We start from the raw sequence: 13,191 nt of genomic DNA on the forward strand, positions 1-13,191 counted from the left end.
CTCGTCTCCCTCCTCTCTCTTGGGTTTCTGCTGCCTGGGGTATTCACTGAGCACTCGGTCAGTTGGGGCCATCTTCCCAATGTATTCTTGGATGTTCGTTGTCTCATCCTGGACTGTGGTGCTGACACTCACCAGTCCCCGGCCCCCTTCCTTCCTCTTAGCGTACAGCCTCAGGGTGCTGGACTTGGGGTGAAACCCTCCATGCATGGTAAGGAGCTTTCTTGTCTTTATGTCAGTGGCTTCTATCTCCTCCTTTGGCCAGCCTATTACCCCAGCAGGGTACCTGATCACGGGCAGGGCGTACGTGTTGATGGCCCGGATCTTGTTCTTACCATTCAGCTGACTCCTCAGGACTTGCCTGACCCTCTGCAGGTACTTGGTGGTTGCAGCTTTTCTAGCGGCCTCTTCATGGTTCCCATTCGCCTGCGGGATCCCCAGGTACTTGTAACTGTCCCCTAATTTCCCTCGGGATGAATAAAGTATTCTGATTCTGATTCTGATGTCTGCAATGTTGCCTTCTGGTAGTTCAATCCCCTCAGTTCTGACTACCTTCCCTCTCTTTGTTAACATCCGACTACACTTCTCCAGTCCGAACGACATTCCAATGTCATTGCTGTATAGCCTGGTAGTGTGGATCAGTGAATCGATGTCTCGTTCACTCTTGGCATACAGCTTGATGTCATCCATGTACAGGAGGTGGCTGACAACTGCTCCGTTCCGTAGTCGGTATCCGTAGCCAGTCTTGTTAATGATCTCACTGAGGGGGTTCAGGCCTATGCAGAACAGCAGTGGGGACAGAGCATCTCCTTGGTAGATCCCGCACTTGATGGTGACTTGTGCTATGGGCTTGGAGTTGGCCTCTAGTGTTGTACGCCACATCCCCATTGAGTTCCTGATGAAGGCTCTTAGGGTCCCATTGATCTTGTGCAATTCTAGGCATTCTAGCTTCCATGTAGTACTGAGGCAGGTTATTGGTCGGTAGTTGGAGGGGACCGGTCCCTTCTTGGGGTCCTTGGGGATCAGGACCGTCCGGCCTTCGGTTAGCCATTCTGGGTGTCTCTCGTTAACTAGCAGCTGGTTCATTTGTGCTGCCAGACGCTCGTGGAGTGCAGTCAGCTTCTTCAGCCAGCCTGGTGCTGTCCAACTCTTCATACTGGAGACCCTTTCTTGGATATCTGCCACTGTGATGGTTACTGGACCCTGTTCAGGGAGGTCGCTGTGGTCTGCCCTCAGATCCACTAGCCACTGAGCATTGCCGTTATGGGTTGCGTCCTTCTCCCATATGCTCTTCCAGTATTGCTCCGTCTCTTATTGTTCCCTTGCCACTGAGAGTACACCTTTGCTGGTTCTGTGGAGAACAGCTGGTTTATTCTCCTGCCTTCTATCTCTCTGGTGTACCTCCTCAAGCGGCTGGCCAAGGCTGTGAGTCTTTGCTTGGCAGTTTCCAAGGCCTCAGGTATGGACAGCTTGCTGTATTTCTTAGGCACCTAGAAAATCAACTGCCTCACTCAGCTCTCTCTTCGCCACAATTGACCAGTACAGTGTCTGCATCAGTACTGATGGAAACACCAATTCATCTGTCAACCTCCTGCTCCACTTCCCTGCTGCTGTTCTAAAGTGCTTCATCTTCTGGAAATAAAACAAAACAAAGATAAATAAATAAAATCCTGGAATATTAGTTGGGAGAATGAGGGTTGGGTGGAGATTGTTTTATTTACCAATTTACAGTCTTTTTAATGTCTGTTGAAAGTTTAGCTCTTCTTTCTTAACCTTTCTTCATATTGAAAATATAAAACCATCTGCAGTCATTCTTCCTTCCACTGCAGGTCATCTTCATGTATTTAAAAAAGGCAGCAGGCAGAGCAATTTTATATTTCTCTTCCTCTCCATCAAATTCAGCTCAGTACGATTTCTGCATTTGGCATGAAAGCAAAGAGTTTCTAAAGGATGACGTTAAAAGGTCAACGTTTCAGCTACTCTTAGTCTATCTGTCTTCTTCTTTAGACAGGCAGTATTGTGACTGTTTGTAAAGAAGCTGTCAAAACCATATGTCACGTTTTCTGTACTTCAAGAAGGTTTTCTATTCAAACCACTGGGCTTCTGCTTTTATCCTCAAGAATGATCACCTAGCATTAAAACATGACGTTAAGGGATTGTGTATAAATCGTTTGTGTTTAATGTCTTTGTGTTTTAGGCTTTTTGAACGTGAAAAGGTTAGGATTGGGGATAAGGTCAGGGTTAGGGCATCTCATGGTGTGAAATGCCAACCTCATTCAGGGCATCAAATACTGCTTTTGAGTGTTAGTAATGGCATAAATCTAGTGCATCAGGGGACCGACAGAAACCTTGTGAGGAGTTGATGCCATATCTGCAGTGTTTAATGCTATGAAAGGGTGTATTTTAACCCAAACTACACTGTCATCCCAAACCTAGCAAACTAACAAAGTTTATGGTGTTTTAGAGCCTAAACCAAAGAAAAAGTAAATTAACAAACAGGCCTCTAAGCGTCATCTTCTTCTAGCTGACGATGTGTGGCTAACACAACTGCTGTCCCCGAAGCTTCAAATTCCAATCTTCAGTGAGGCTGGTTCTCTCCTACGCATCTTATGCTCATCTTTTACCAACAGAATCTGACAGAGCATAGGTATTTGATGTCCAACCCATTGGATAATCAACTGTGATTCTTCATGTCATAAAATTGCACGAAAATAACCTAAATTCAGACTTGTTAAACAAAAAGGCAGCTTTATTGGCAGAAGGCCCACAACAAGTCTGTACAAAAATCCAAACAAAATCAACAAACAGTAGTCTGTTGATTTTTCTTGGATTTGGATTTCAGAATATATTCCATGCTCCAGATTACTCAAAACTCTGATGTCGGAATTTAAGAGTATTGCTTCTGGAGTCCAAGTTAGCTCGTTCCAGATAAAGTGACGAAAAAGTTTTTTGCGCTTAAAAACATCACTGGATAGAGCGTGGTCAGTATGGCTTATGTAGTGAGTCACAAATACACAACAGTGACAGCATAGATAGATATAGAAAGTTTCACAAATTTGCTATTGTTTACATCCAGGGCCGCCATCTTGGATGTGCGCCATCATGAGTGTGCATGCATCAACAATGCATGCAGCCTGTTACAGTTGCTCCTGCTTTTCTCTTTACTTTAACTTTTTCTTACTTATTTTTTGTCCTTTACTTTGTTCTTAATGTTCGTCTGTTTAATAGATTTCCTTTCAATTATGTGGCTAGAGAGTTTTTGTTCTACATAATTTCCTTAGGGATTAAGTGAAGGATTCTGATTCTGAATGGATTGTTAACTCTTGGTTGAGTGGGAAATCTCGGAACTCAGAAATTCCAACTTCCTAGTTATTCAGGAAAGCGAAACCTACAAAGGACGAGCAGAAGACAGGACTCTCTTTACTCACACAGACACAATGAAGGCCAATCAGGGAAATGAGACATGGGAGCACACAACAGACACAATCCAAGAGGAGAAAGTAAAACTGAATACAAAGCACACGAGCCAAATTAGTACCAAAACAAAACAGGAAATAACTAATGCAAAGGTTAGATATATACCTACACACAGTAGCTTTACACTAAAGAAATGGAAATTCAAAAACTCAAATCATTAACATAAGTCAGAGAGAAACACTCTAAATAATCACAAAAATACCACAGCCCCAAGACCATGACACCATAACAGAATTAAGTGTTCTCATAGAATAATCCATGATATCAGTTGGGTAAAATAGTATTTCATACTTGTAATGCTCTGGTTTGTCAAAATGTTGCAATTAATTGTACTTATTATACAAACAAAACAGCCCAGGCCACCTACACAGACAGTCATACTAATAATATAAAATATCTCACATTTTAGGTTAGATTTTTTTAAAGGCCTTTAAATTTTGTATGAAGAGCATTAAAACGTAACAACGAAAAAAACAAAAACAAAGCCTTCTCTCTTCAGGGAGACCATTATCCCAGCCCATTTCAATGAATAATGGTACTTACACTTAACTATGCATTTACAGATCATTGACATGATTACAATCAATGACAGACTGAATTTTAACAGCCAAAATGTTTCAGCAGTCTTTTTTAGCAAATTGCAGATTGTTCTGCAAAAAATGTGTGACACATCTTAACCTAACCAAATGTCAGGTTATAATGCGCTTTTATTCGCTTGTTACATTTTAAGTATAAAGAACTATTCTTTGAGAAACGTTGTGAGTATGAGCAAATATTTGTAAAGTTTATCTCTTTATAGTCATATATTTATAGCCATATGTGCAAGCAATTGTCCAAATGAGATCTTAACAATGAGATTTTCACATTTCATTGTTCGTGCATCTCCTGGCAGCCGGTTTTGAACGCTGTCTGATCTTGCTCATTAAATGGATTGCTAGAGTTGTTGTTTTGTCTATTTCCTGAACTGAGATTACCTTCACTCATGTTTGCAGATATTTGTCCTACATAGGTAAAACATCACAGCCCTGCATCTCATCAGTCTGATTCGTTGCTCCTGTGGTTAAATGTTCTGTCTGTAATTTCTGCATTTAAAATGGCAAAATCCCACAGGCAGAAAACTGAAGCAGAGAACAGATTTTTTTTTTCTTCTTTTTGAAGATTTGTGAAGTAGACACAGTGAGTGAACAGTAAAACTTTCCTATCCCCAAACTTTCTTTTGGTACCTCTGCAAAAAAAAAAAAAAACAGCTGTTGTATAAACTGCTTATTGTGTGCAGAATTGCACTGGGTTGGAGTGTATCCCGGCTACCAGCATGGAGCATGGGCAGGAGGGAAGGTAAACTCAGTAGGTCGCCAGTCTTTGTGTTACATGCCAGTTCTTGATTCAAGGAGAACCAAACTGCAGAGACAGAACTACACAGACAGGCTGAACAAACAAAAAAGGGAAACTAACTGGAAATGGTGAAAGGTAGCAGATGCAAATCTGATGGCTGCTGATTCTACCAAAGAGTAATTCAGATAAAAATAAAAGAGGACATGCAGGAAGGTCAGCAGTTGAACTGACAAAGGACAGATGGGAGCGACAGGATGTTATTGTCTGAGTGGGTGAAGGGCAGGTCGAATCAATTAGGACTGAGCACACAATCACAGGAGCTGGAAAACAAAGACTACAAAGATGCACAATGAGGGTGATAACCAAACAAAACAAGAAGTGACAGAAAAAGAAAAATCACAAGACTGGTACACACACATTCACACATTTACTCACACAGATACAGAGAAGATGTAACACCAATGGATGGACCAAGGAAAAACTAAGAGCACTGAAATGTTGTTACTGGTAATACACACAGCACAACTCTTTCACACTTAAGAAATACATTGAGAGAGTTCGTTGTCTATGCATTGTGGACATGTGTCCCTATTTAAATTTTCTACTCCAAACAAAATGATCAATGCTACTATAGTATTTATTTTAATCCTGAACAAACATTTGCAGTACAAAACAAAGGACAGTGCTGTGCTGAAAAACTAAATGCTCAAGCATATGCATCAGCTTCTTACACAAAGCACGGTGATGAAGGATTTTGTTGTTGAGCTTGATCGATGTGAAGGTAAAGTGTGAAAAGAATGAAAATAATTACAGCATGTACGGCTTGTTGCAGTGTTCAAATGACATTAAAATATTGTATTTAGAAAACTGAAAATATGAGAGTCTTTCCTTTCTTGGTATTGATAAAAAAAAATTACGACTTTTTGGTAGCAAAAAGTGGTCGATTGGTTTTAAAAGACTAAAAGTGATAAAGAATCTACTGAAGCAGAGTGGTCCTTTACCTCAAATCATCTCTACCTTCCTCTCTTTGCAGAGCACCTAAAGGTGGCACTGGAGGAGTACATGAAACGGATGCCTAAGGTTCAAATCTTGAGGACGAAGAAGAGAGAGGGGCTGATCAGAACTCGTCTTCTTGGAGCCGCTGCTGCCAAGGCAGAAGTCATCACCTTCCTGGACTCACACTGCGAAGCTAATGTCAACTGGCTGCCTCCACTGCTGGGTGAGAAACACGCTTGCACACATCCATCCAGCAATCATGAGGTGCCGATGACATATCTCCCATCCAAAAATCGGTACGAGGTCTTATACCAATATTTGCAAGCCAGATAGGGTGTTATTTCCACACCCAATAGCAATTCAGTCTGACGGCTTCCTTCAAAGTACGACATCAGACCACATTGTTGTAATAAAAATAGCAAATGCATGTGATTGTGATCACGTAGTTATGATAGAGCTGCCATGATATAGGGTTCTAAGGATAAACATTACGTTTAAAAATGAGTTCATGTATACATAAAATGTGTACATCATAAACACTGCAGTGCGTATGTAGAGTTTCAGACTCACTTAATAGTTTATCCAGGTTTGTTCCCGTTCACCAGTGACTAATATTCTGCTACCTCAGCTACTTTCTTTATGGTTGACTAAAGTAAGGTGACTACAAATGAGGCCATTCACTTTTCTGTTGGCACATTTTTTTCAACATACTGAGACTCATCTCCCACAGCAGTGCCACTGAAAAGTGAGACACCACACAGGTGCAGTTTGAGAAATAAATTCATAGTTTAATCACCAAGTTTTTGTCCGTTCTTGCTGTCTCTCGTTCACTGTTAAACTGCACTACTGGGTCCTCGCCGTGACTCAGAGCTGTGTCCACAGTTTGTAGCCTAATGATATTTTGTGTACAAGCTAACTACAGCATATATCATTATAGTAATGGTGTTTACTTTATATATCAGTTGTATCCACCAGCTTCTTGCACACTCCCAGTTCACATTGCCCTCTTGAACCATTAAAATATCAAAAATATAAGGATGAATTTCCACATTTTCTACACAAATGTATTATTATAAATTATTTTGGCCACAATAATAACATTTACTGCATTAAACAAAAAGAACATGTTTACAGACGTTCTGGTAAACAACTTAAAGCCAGTCCAGGCAACATATTAGAGTCATTCAGCATTTGAATATTGGCTGAATGTTTAAATGTAGCACTGTGATTTTCATGTAATAAACAAATAAATTAAATAAACAAAAACGTCCTGAAATTTCTGTTTTCCAAAACGTTTCACTTTCAAAAATTGCTCCAAAAATATCACTTAATTTCCAAAAGAACATTTCAACCTTTTTGACAGTTTAATTTTCAAATATTTTTAAATTACTTTACTTTCACAAATATTCAAATTTTCTTAAAAAATAACTTTTTGTTTTAAAAATGCCTCACTTTTGCAACAAAAAGGACACATCTATAAATGTCAAAATCTGACAAATGTCAATTTCCAAATTTCATCGCTCTCGGAAAAATGTATCACTCACAAGGTCACGGAGCACAGGAATGTACAAAGTCACGTTATTGCTGCAAAATTGCTTTCACTAAGAGAGAGCCAATCATTCTCAAACACAGAAATATATGCACACACACACACATGCACTCACACTATCCCTGCTGCGAGACTGAGTGCTTCCTCTTCTGGCTGATGGACTTGCTCACTACCTCATTCTCACTTTATCAATTACCTTTTTCCATTAAGGACCCATGTTCAACTCGGTTTCCCAGCATGGCGCCATTCCCAGTTGGAACCATTTCACAGCAAACCTTATGACCCATGTTACCTCTCTGTCAAGCTGTTTACACATCAAGCGGGAATAGGACGTGTGTCTGCCAGTGCGTAACATAAACAAGCAGCCATGTTCATTACAGCCCACTGTGGCACTTTGATTGTTGTCAGGAGTGAAAGAGTTAGGACTGGAGGCTGTGGAAAAGTGAACATACTGTAGTTGCACTGCAGGTTTGCATTAGGTGCAGCAGTATCATTACTTTGAATTGGCAATTATGAATACAAATATTGATATGATACATGCTTTTCATCTGAAAGAGGAGCGGAAACTATAAATATTTTCTGTATTTTAATAATTGTTGAATCCAAATATAAAGTTACCATATATTGTTTGCTGTAAAAAATTCAAACTCAGGTATAAAGCTGCATTTTTAAAAACTACATCTGTGGTGGACAATTTTCCTATCCCCTTCTGGATCATCAAAGACCTTAACTTATGGAGTGCTGTTGCCAAGAATCCGTTCACAGCTGTATCCAAATGTAAATGTTATGTGGAAGTTAGTAAAAGGAAGAACACATACACTCACACTCATATGGCAGCAACTCCGTGCATTAGGCACGTAAACATGGACAAGAAGACCTGCTGAAGTTCAAACCAAGCATCAGAATGGAAAAGAAAGTTAATCTAAGTGACTTGGTGTGGTTGTTGATGTCAGACAAGCTGAGGATTCACTATTGTCTATAGAGAACATACCAGGGTATGCAGAAAAGCATCTCTATTCTATTCTGTTCAATTCAGTTTTATTTATGCAGTGCCAAATCACAACAACAAACCTTAAGGCGCTTTATATTGTAAGGTAGACCCTACAATAATACACACATCTCTGAATGCACGACGTGTCAAACCTTGAAATGGGCTACAGCAGCAGAAGACTGCACCAGGCACCCTTCCTCTAAGCCAAGAACAGGAAACAGAGTCCACAGTCCACAATGTGGACAATGTGGACTCCACATGGGCTCACCCAAACTGGATATCAGGACTGGAAAAATATCACCTACTCTGATAAGTGACTGCACCTTACCTGAATATTGTTGCTGATTATTTTCTATCCCTTTATGAAAACATTGTACTCATCTTCTGCTGGCTCCTTCCAGCAAGATAACACACCATGTCACAAAGCTCAAATCATCTCAGATTGGTTTCTTGAACATAACAGTGTTCAAAATTCACTCTACTACTATGCTATGAAGAATTAAGATGGTTGTGAAAGCAAAGGGAGGTCCAAGGCAGTAAAGTAGCCGGTGAGTTTAGATACAAACAAAGGAGAGAAAAAGGGGATAGAGAGGTTATGACCAAAGGATGAATCTCTAAACAAAAACTAAATATTATAACACAAACAGAGGACCAAACAGAACAAGGGTTAACCAAGACTGAGTTTCATTTATTATTGTCCATATCACAACATACAGCAAATAAACACGTAACTTGTCTTATTTTTTTTTTATTTAACTCACATTATTCAAATGGCTCTCTATGTGCATCTCACAGATCGAATTGCCCAGAACAGGAAGGCTATTGTATGTCCAATGATTGACGTCATCGACCACGACAACTTTGGCTATGACACGCAGGCAGGGGACGCCATGCGAGGGGCGTTTGACTGGGAAATGTACTACAAACGGATTCCAATCCCTCCAGAGATGCAGAGGGATGACCCCAGTGAACCCTTTGAGTGAGTAACGCAAGTTTAAAAGTAGTGCACTTTAAATCTAATCAGTGACTTAAAGCTTTCCTTCCACGGCATACCTATTTCATTTAAATATGCATTTAGATTTTGAAGGATTTTATTTAAATGACCTAAATGATGAATGATAAAATGACAGTAATTGAAGTCCACTCCTCTAAAATGCTTTATTGTGCATAATCTTCTCATTATCCAGGCTGAGCTGTTGAAAGTCTCTTTCTAATAAAGGCGTATGTCGTACTTTGTCTTGTGAGTAAAGATGATGTTGGTTTGTGAGGCTTATTTTTTCCCTACTCTGGTGTAAGTGAGTTGCCAGGATCACACAATCACTAATGGGCTGCCCAGACAGAAAGTAGACATGATACGGGGAGTGAATGTCTCTATAGAAATGATAATATTTTTAGCAGGATGCCTCCCATCACCAAATTGATACTAGTTTACTGTATTGATAAGGATGTTGATACTTCCATTAAGAAGATGACTTTTGTTTGCTTTGTTTAGAATTTTCATTTTCAAAATATTGTACTTCAAACAGTTACGTAAGATGCATTCACTCCTACTCCAGTAATGTTACTGCTGGATTTTTAAAAAGAATGGCGGAATCAGGCATATATATCGGATGTTTTTTAAAGTGGAGATCAGCTCTTATTTTTTTGTCTGCTTGAACATAAGTATTGATTACAGTAAAATATTTTTAACAAGGAATACTTTGGCCTACTAGCTGTTTGCTAAATTATGCTAGCTTAGCACAAGGCTAAGTTTATCAGATAAGCCAGTTTATGCAGAATATGAAAGTAACACAAATTATATCAAAGTTCTGTAATGCAAACTGCCCCTAACTATGAATACATTCATTTTTGTGGTGAAAAACATTTGTGTAATTTTGTATACATTTTTAACACTGTAGAATGTAAATTGATTCCACTTTTGTTTTTGCTTTAACTAAAACTGGTCCGTGTATTTAGCCATGCTGATGAACAGTCTCTCCGCCTCTAGAGGTGGCCTAACGCAGTCTTTTTATGTATTTTCTATGCTTGAGGTATCTGTGTGGGGTTCTGAGTCATCCAGTCATTGTAGTTCTAAGCACTTAATTTGAAGGCAACCTGGAGCTAAAATAGAGGTTTGAATGTTAAGTAGATAGAGCTACGATGCCTGAGAACCTCCATCAGCTTGTAAAACTAAAACCTTTCACATGAGAGGTGAAAAAACATCTTCATATTCATTCATCCATCCATCATTTATCCAATTGGCTCACTTTAAATATTGACAACACTTTTTCCCTTCTGTATTTAGTAATGATGTACAGACATTTTTGTCTCTTACATTTATGTTCCCAAAATCCGTGCTCTCACACATCAGATGCTGCACTGGAAGTCAAACCCTCCCAAGAAGACACTTCACTGGTGCACTGCAGTGCTCATCTAACTATACAGAATATAGCAACAGATGAACTGAACCGTATGCTTAGTGGTTCTCTTATGTACGATCACACTGTTATAGAACAGCGCTTCACGAGTGAGAACATCTAGAGACAGGTGCCAGATGCCCATTTGTGATGTTTTTCCCTTATGAATATGTATAATCTGTGTTTTGTAGGTTTGGGACACTTTAACAACCACAGGAAACAATTTTTGAGGCTTTATGTTTTCGACTTGTCTGTCCCCTTCTCAGGAAGTCCTCAAGGGAGCTTCTGCAAGTTTGGCTCAAAGTTTCACTTGGACACAAGAATGAAGTGATTAGATGAACTAGAAGGATAACTAATAACCATTAGAATAACTCTGCATAAATGTCAAAAAGTCAAGGTCATTGTGACCTCACAAAATACCGTTTTAGATGTTAAATGTAACATGTTACACACATGCACAGACATGCATGTAAAATGCAATTTGACTGGTTGGCATGCAGCAGCTTTTTGGTAATTCTGCTTTTATGACTGGAGCAAAACAAAAAAAATCCACTGGTTTCCCCTGCTGTATGTTGCCAATGTGTCCAAATGTGACAGTGTGAGAAAGAAAGATGTGTTTCTGAGGATAATTGTGACACGACAAAGTGCTGAGCTTTCTTAATTAAGACAAGCTGAAATTAGACTGGCAACTCCGTCTCAGCTCCTTTGCTTCACTTTGTCTCAGCTGTAATTAAGTCCTTACCCCCACATTTTTCCACACTGACTATGCTCATATTTACATTGATGTGGATTTAGACCAATGGTTTGGAGCAACACTTTTTTTTCAGGCAGCGTTGTGTAATTTGAGTTTTTTTTCCTTCTTGCCCTGTCGGATCAAACAGAATCTCTTAAATCTTGATTGATGTAGGCGTAAAACACTGTGTAAATAACTGTGTAAAACACCTTTTTTATTAATCCCTCTAATATAGTCAGTGTGTAGAAGACTGGTTATATATTGGGCTAAAAAGTATCATCATATCATATCATCTGTGATATGATAAATCATGATATGTAAGTCTTTGAGACTCGAGGCTGTTTAAAGGTCAAATATAAAGTAATGCAGAGAGAATCCAAACAATTTCCGCTTGACCAAACACTTAGTGTGGGAGGCTGGGTCCACGACTCAGCATTTTGAGTTTATTTTGTTTTTTTGAGTTTATTTTGTATTTCTGGTGGTTACATTGTGAAGTTCTTGTGTTATTATTCTATTTAGTGTTTAGTTAAGTTTTGGTGTAGTTATGTTTCTTCTCTGTCTCCTTGTTTATGTGTCTTTTCTGTTTTCCGTGCAGTCTGTCATGTGTCTCATGTCTGCGTGTTCCATGTTGTCAAGCTCATGTTGTCTTGTCTACGTCCCTTTCTTGTTCCTGTTTTATTGTGAAGAGTCTGGTGTTCCATGTTTAGTGCGTTTAGTCGTACTTCATCTCTGGCATTCAGGCTCATTTGTCCCCGGGTGTTTTCACTTCCCTCATTACCCTCCTGTGTATTTAAGTCCCCTGTATCCCTCTGGCTTTCTTGTGTCTTCATGCTCCTGCTCAAGTTCATGTTTGTGCTCTTGGTATGCCCCTGTTCAGATTTATGTTTATGTATTTGCCATAGTTTTCATGTTTAGCTCTAGCTTTTTCCAGTTTAGTTTAGCTTTTGGTCTTTGCCTTAGTTCACCATTGTCCAGTTGATTTCTAGGTTTTACTACCAGCCTAAATAAATGGCTCACCTTTTGTTACCCTTTTGTTTTGTCTTCCATACGTATGCTTTTGGATCCGCTCCTCAAACACATTGGCCCACCTGACTGTAACACTTGGTGAACACGGGGAGGAAAAACACCCATTTAATAGGAAGAAACCTCTGACAAAGTAAAACATGATAAAACAGCAATTTAAAAATCTAGTTGATTGTTTTTGGCCTGAAACTAACATAACAAGAGAGGGTTGACAGCATTGCAATAGACAACAAATGTCCCAGGACAAAAAAGTGATTGTGCAGGGACAGTTTCCAGGCAAAATATTCTTATGCTGATAGGTTTTTGTGATTAAAACAACAAAAGGGGAATTTAGAGACCCAAGAGGCATACCAGTGTTTTGTAGGAAGCATCAAGCATCAGGTGACCTTGATGTGCTGGCCAAAGCAGGGATGGACCGAGTAAACCACCAAGTTTTCAGTATTTCGTTTAATATTGCTGTCATTGAGAAAGTAAATTGGAAAATCTGTTAATTTTATTACACTGCACTTAGGCATTCGTTTATCATGTGTGTGCATTGTGGAGCTGTGAGTGCTAATTTAGGGTAGCGTGCCCCACAGAGGGCACAGGAAGCATAAATGTTTTCATCACGCCAAATGGTTTTTATTTTAATTTTAAAAATGAAGGACCGTAAACAAGCTGCACGAGTGTTAGAGGCAAACCCGACACAGTGTGCCCA

The 13,191-nt window shown here is 39.5% G+C and overlaps 1 protein-coding gene across 1 annotated transcript in view; it reads left to right on the forward strand.

Annotated features, from left to right (window-relative positions):
- The window catches only part of LOC309716232 (polypeptide N-acetylgalactosaminyltransferase 10-like), an 88,411-nt gene that overhangs the window by 55,119 nt on the left and 20,101 nt on the right, over positions 1-13,191 (forward strand). Inside the window, exons 5-6 of the mRNA XM_082549910.1 lie at positions 5,840-6,025; positions 9,138-9,321. Coding sequence (XP_082406036.1) covers positions 5,840-6,025; positions 9,138-9,321 — 370 coding nt within the window. The remainder of the gene's footprint in view (positions 1-5,839; positions 6,026-9,137; positions 9,322-13,191) is intronic.

Source organism: Aulonocara stuartgranti, assembly GCF_965226115.1.
Source record: "Aulonocara stuartgranti genome assembly, chromosome: 10".
NCBI lineage: Eukaryota > Metazoa > Chordata > Actinopteri > Cichliformes > Cichlidae > Aulonocara > Aulonocara stuartgranti.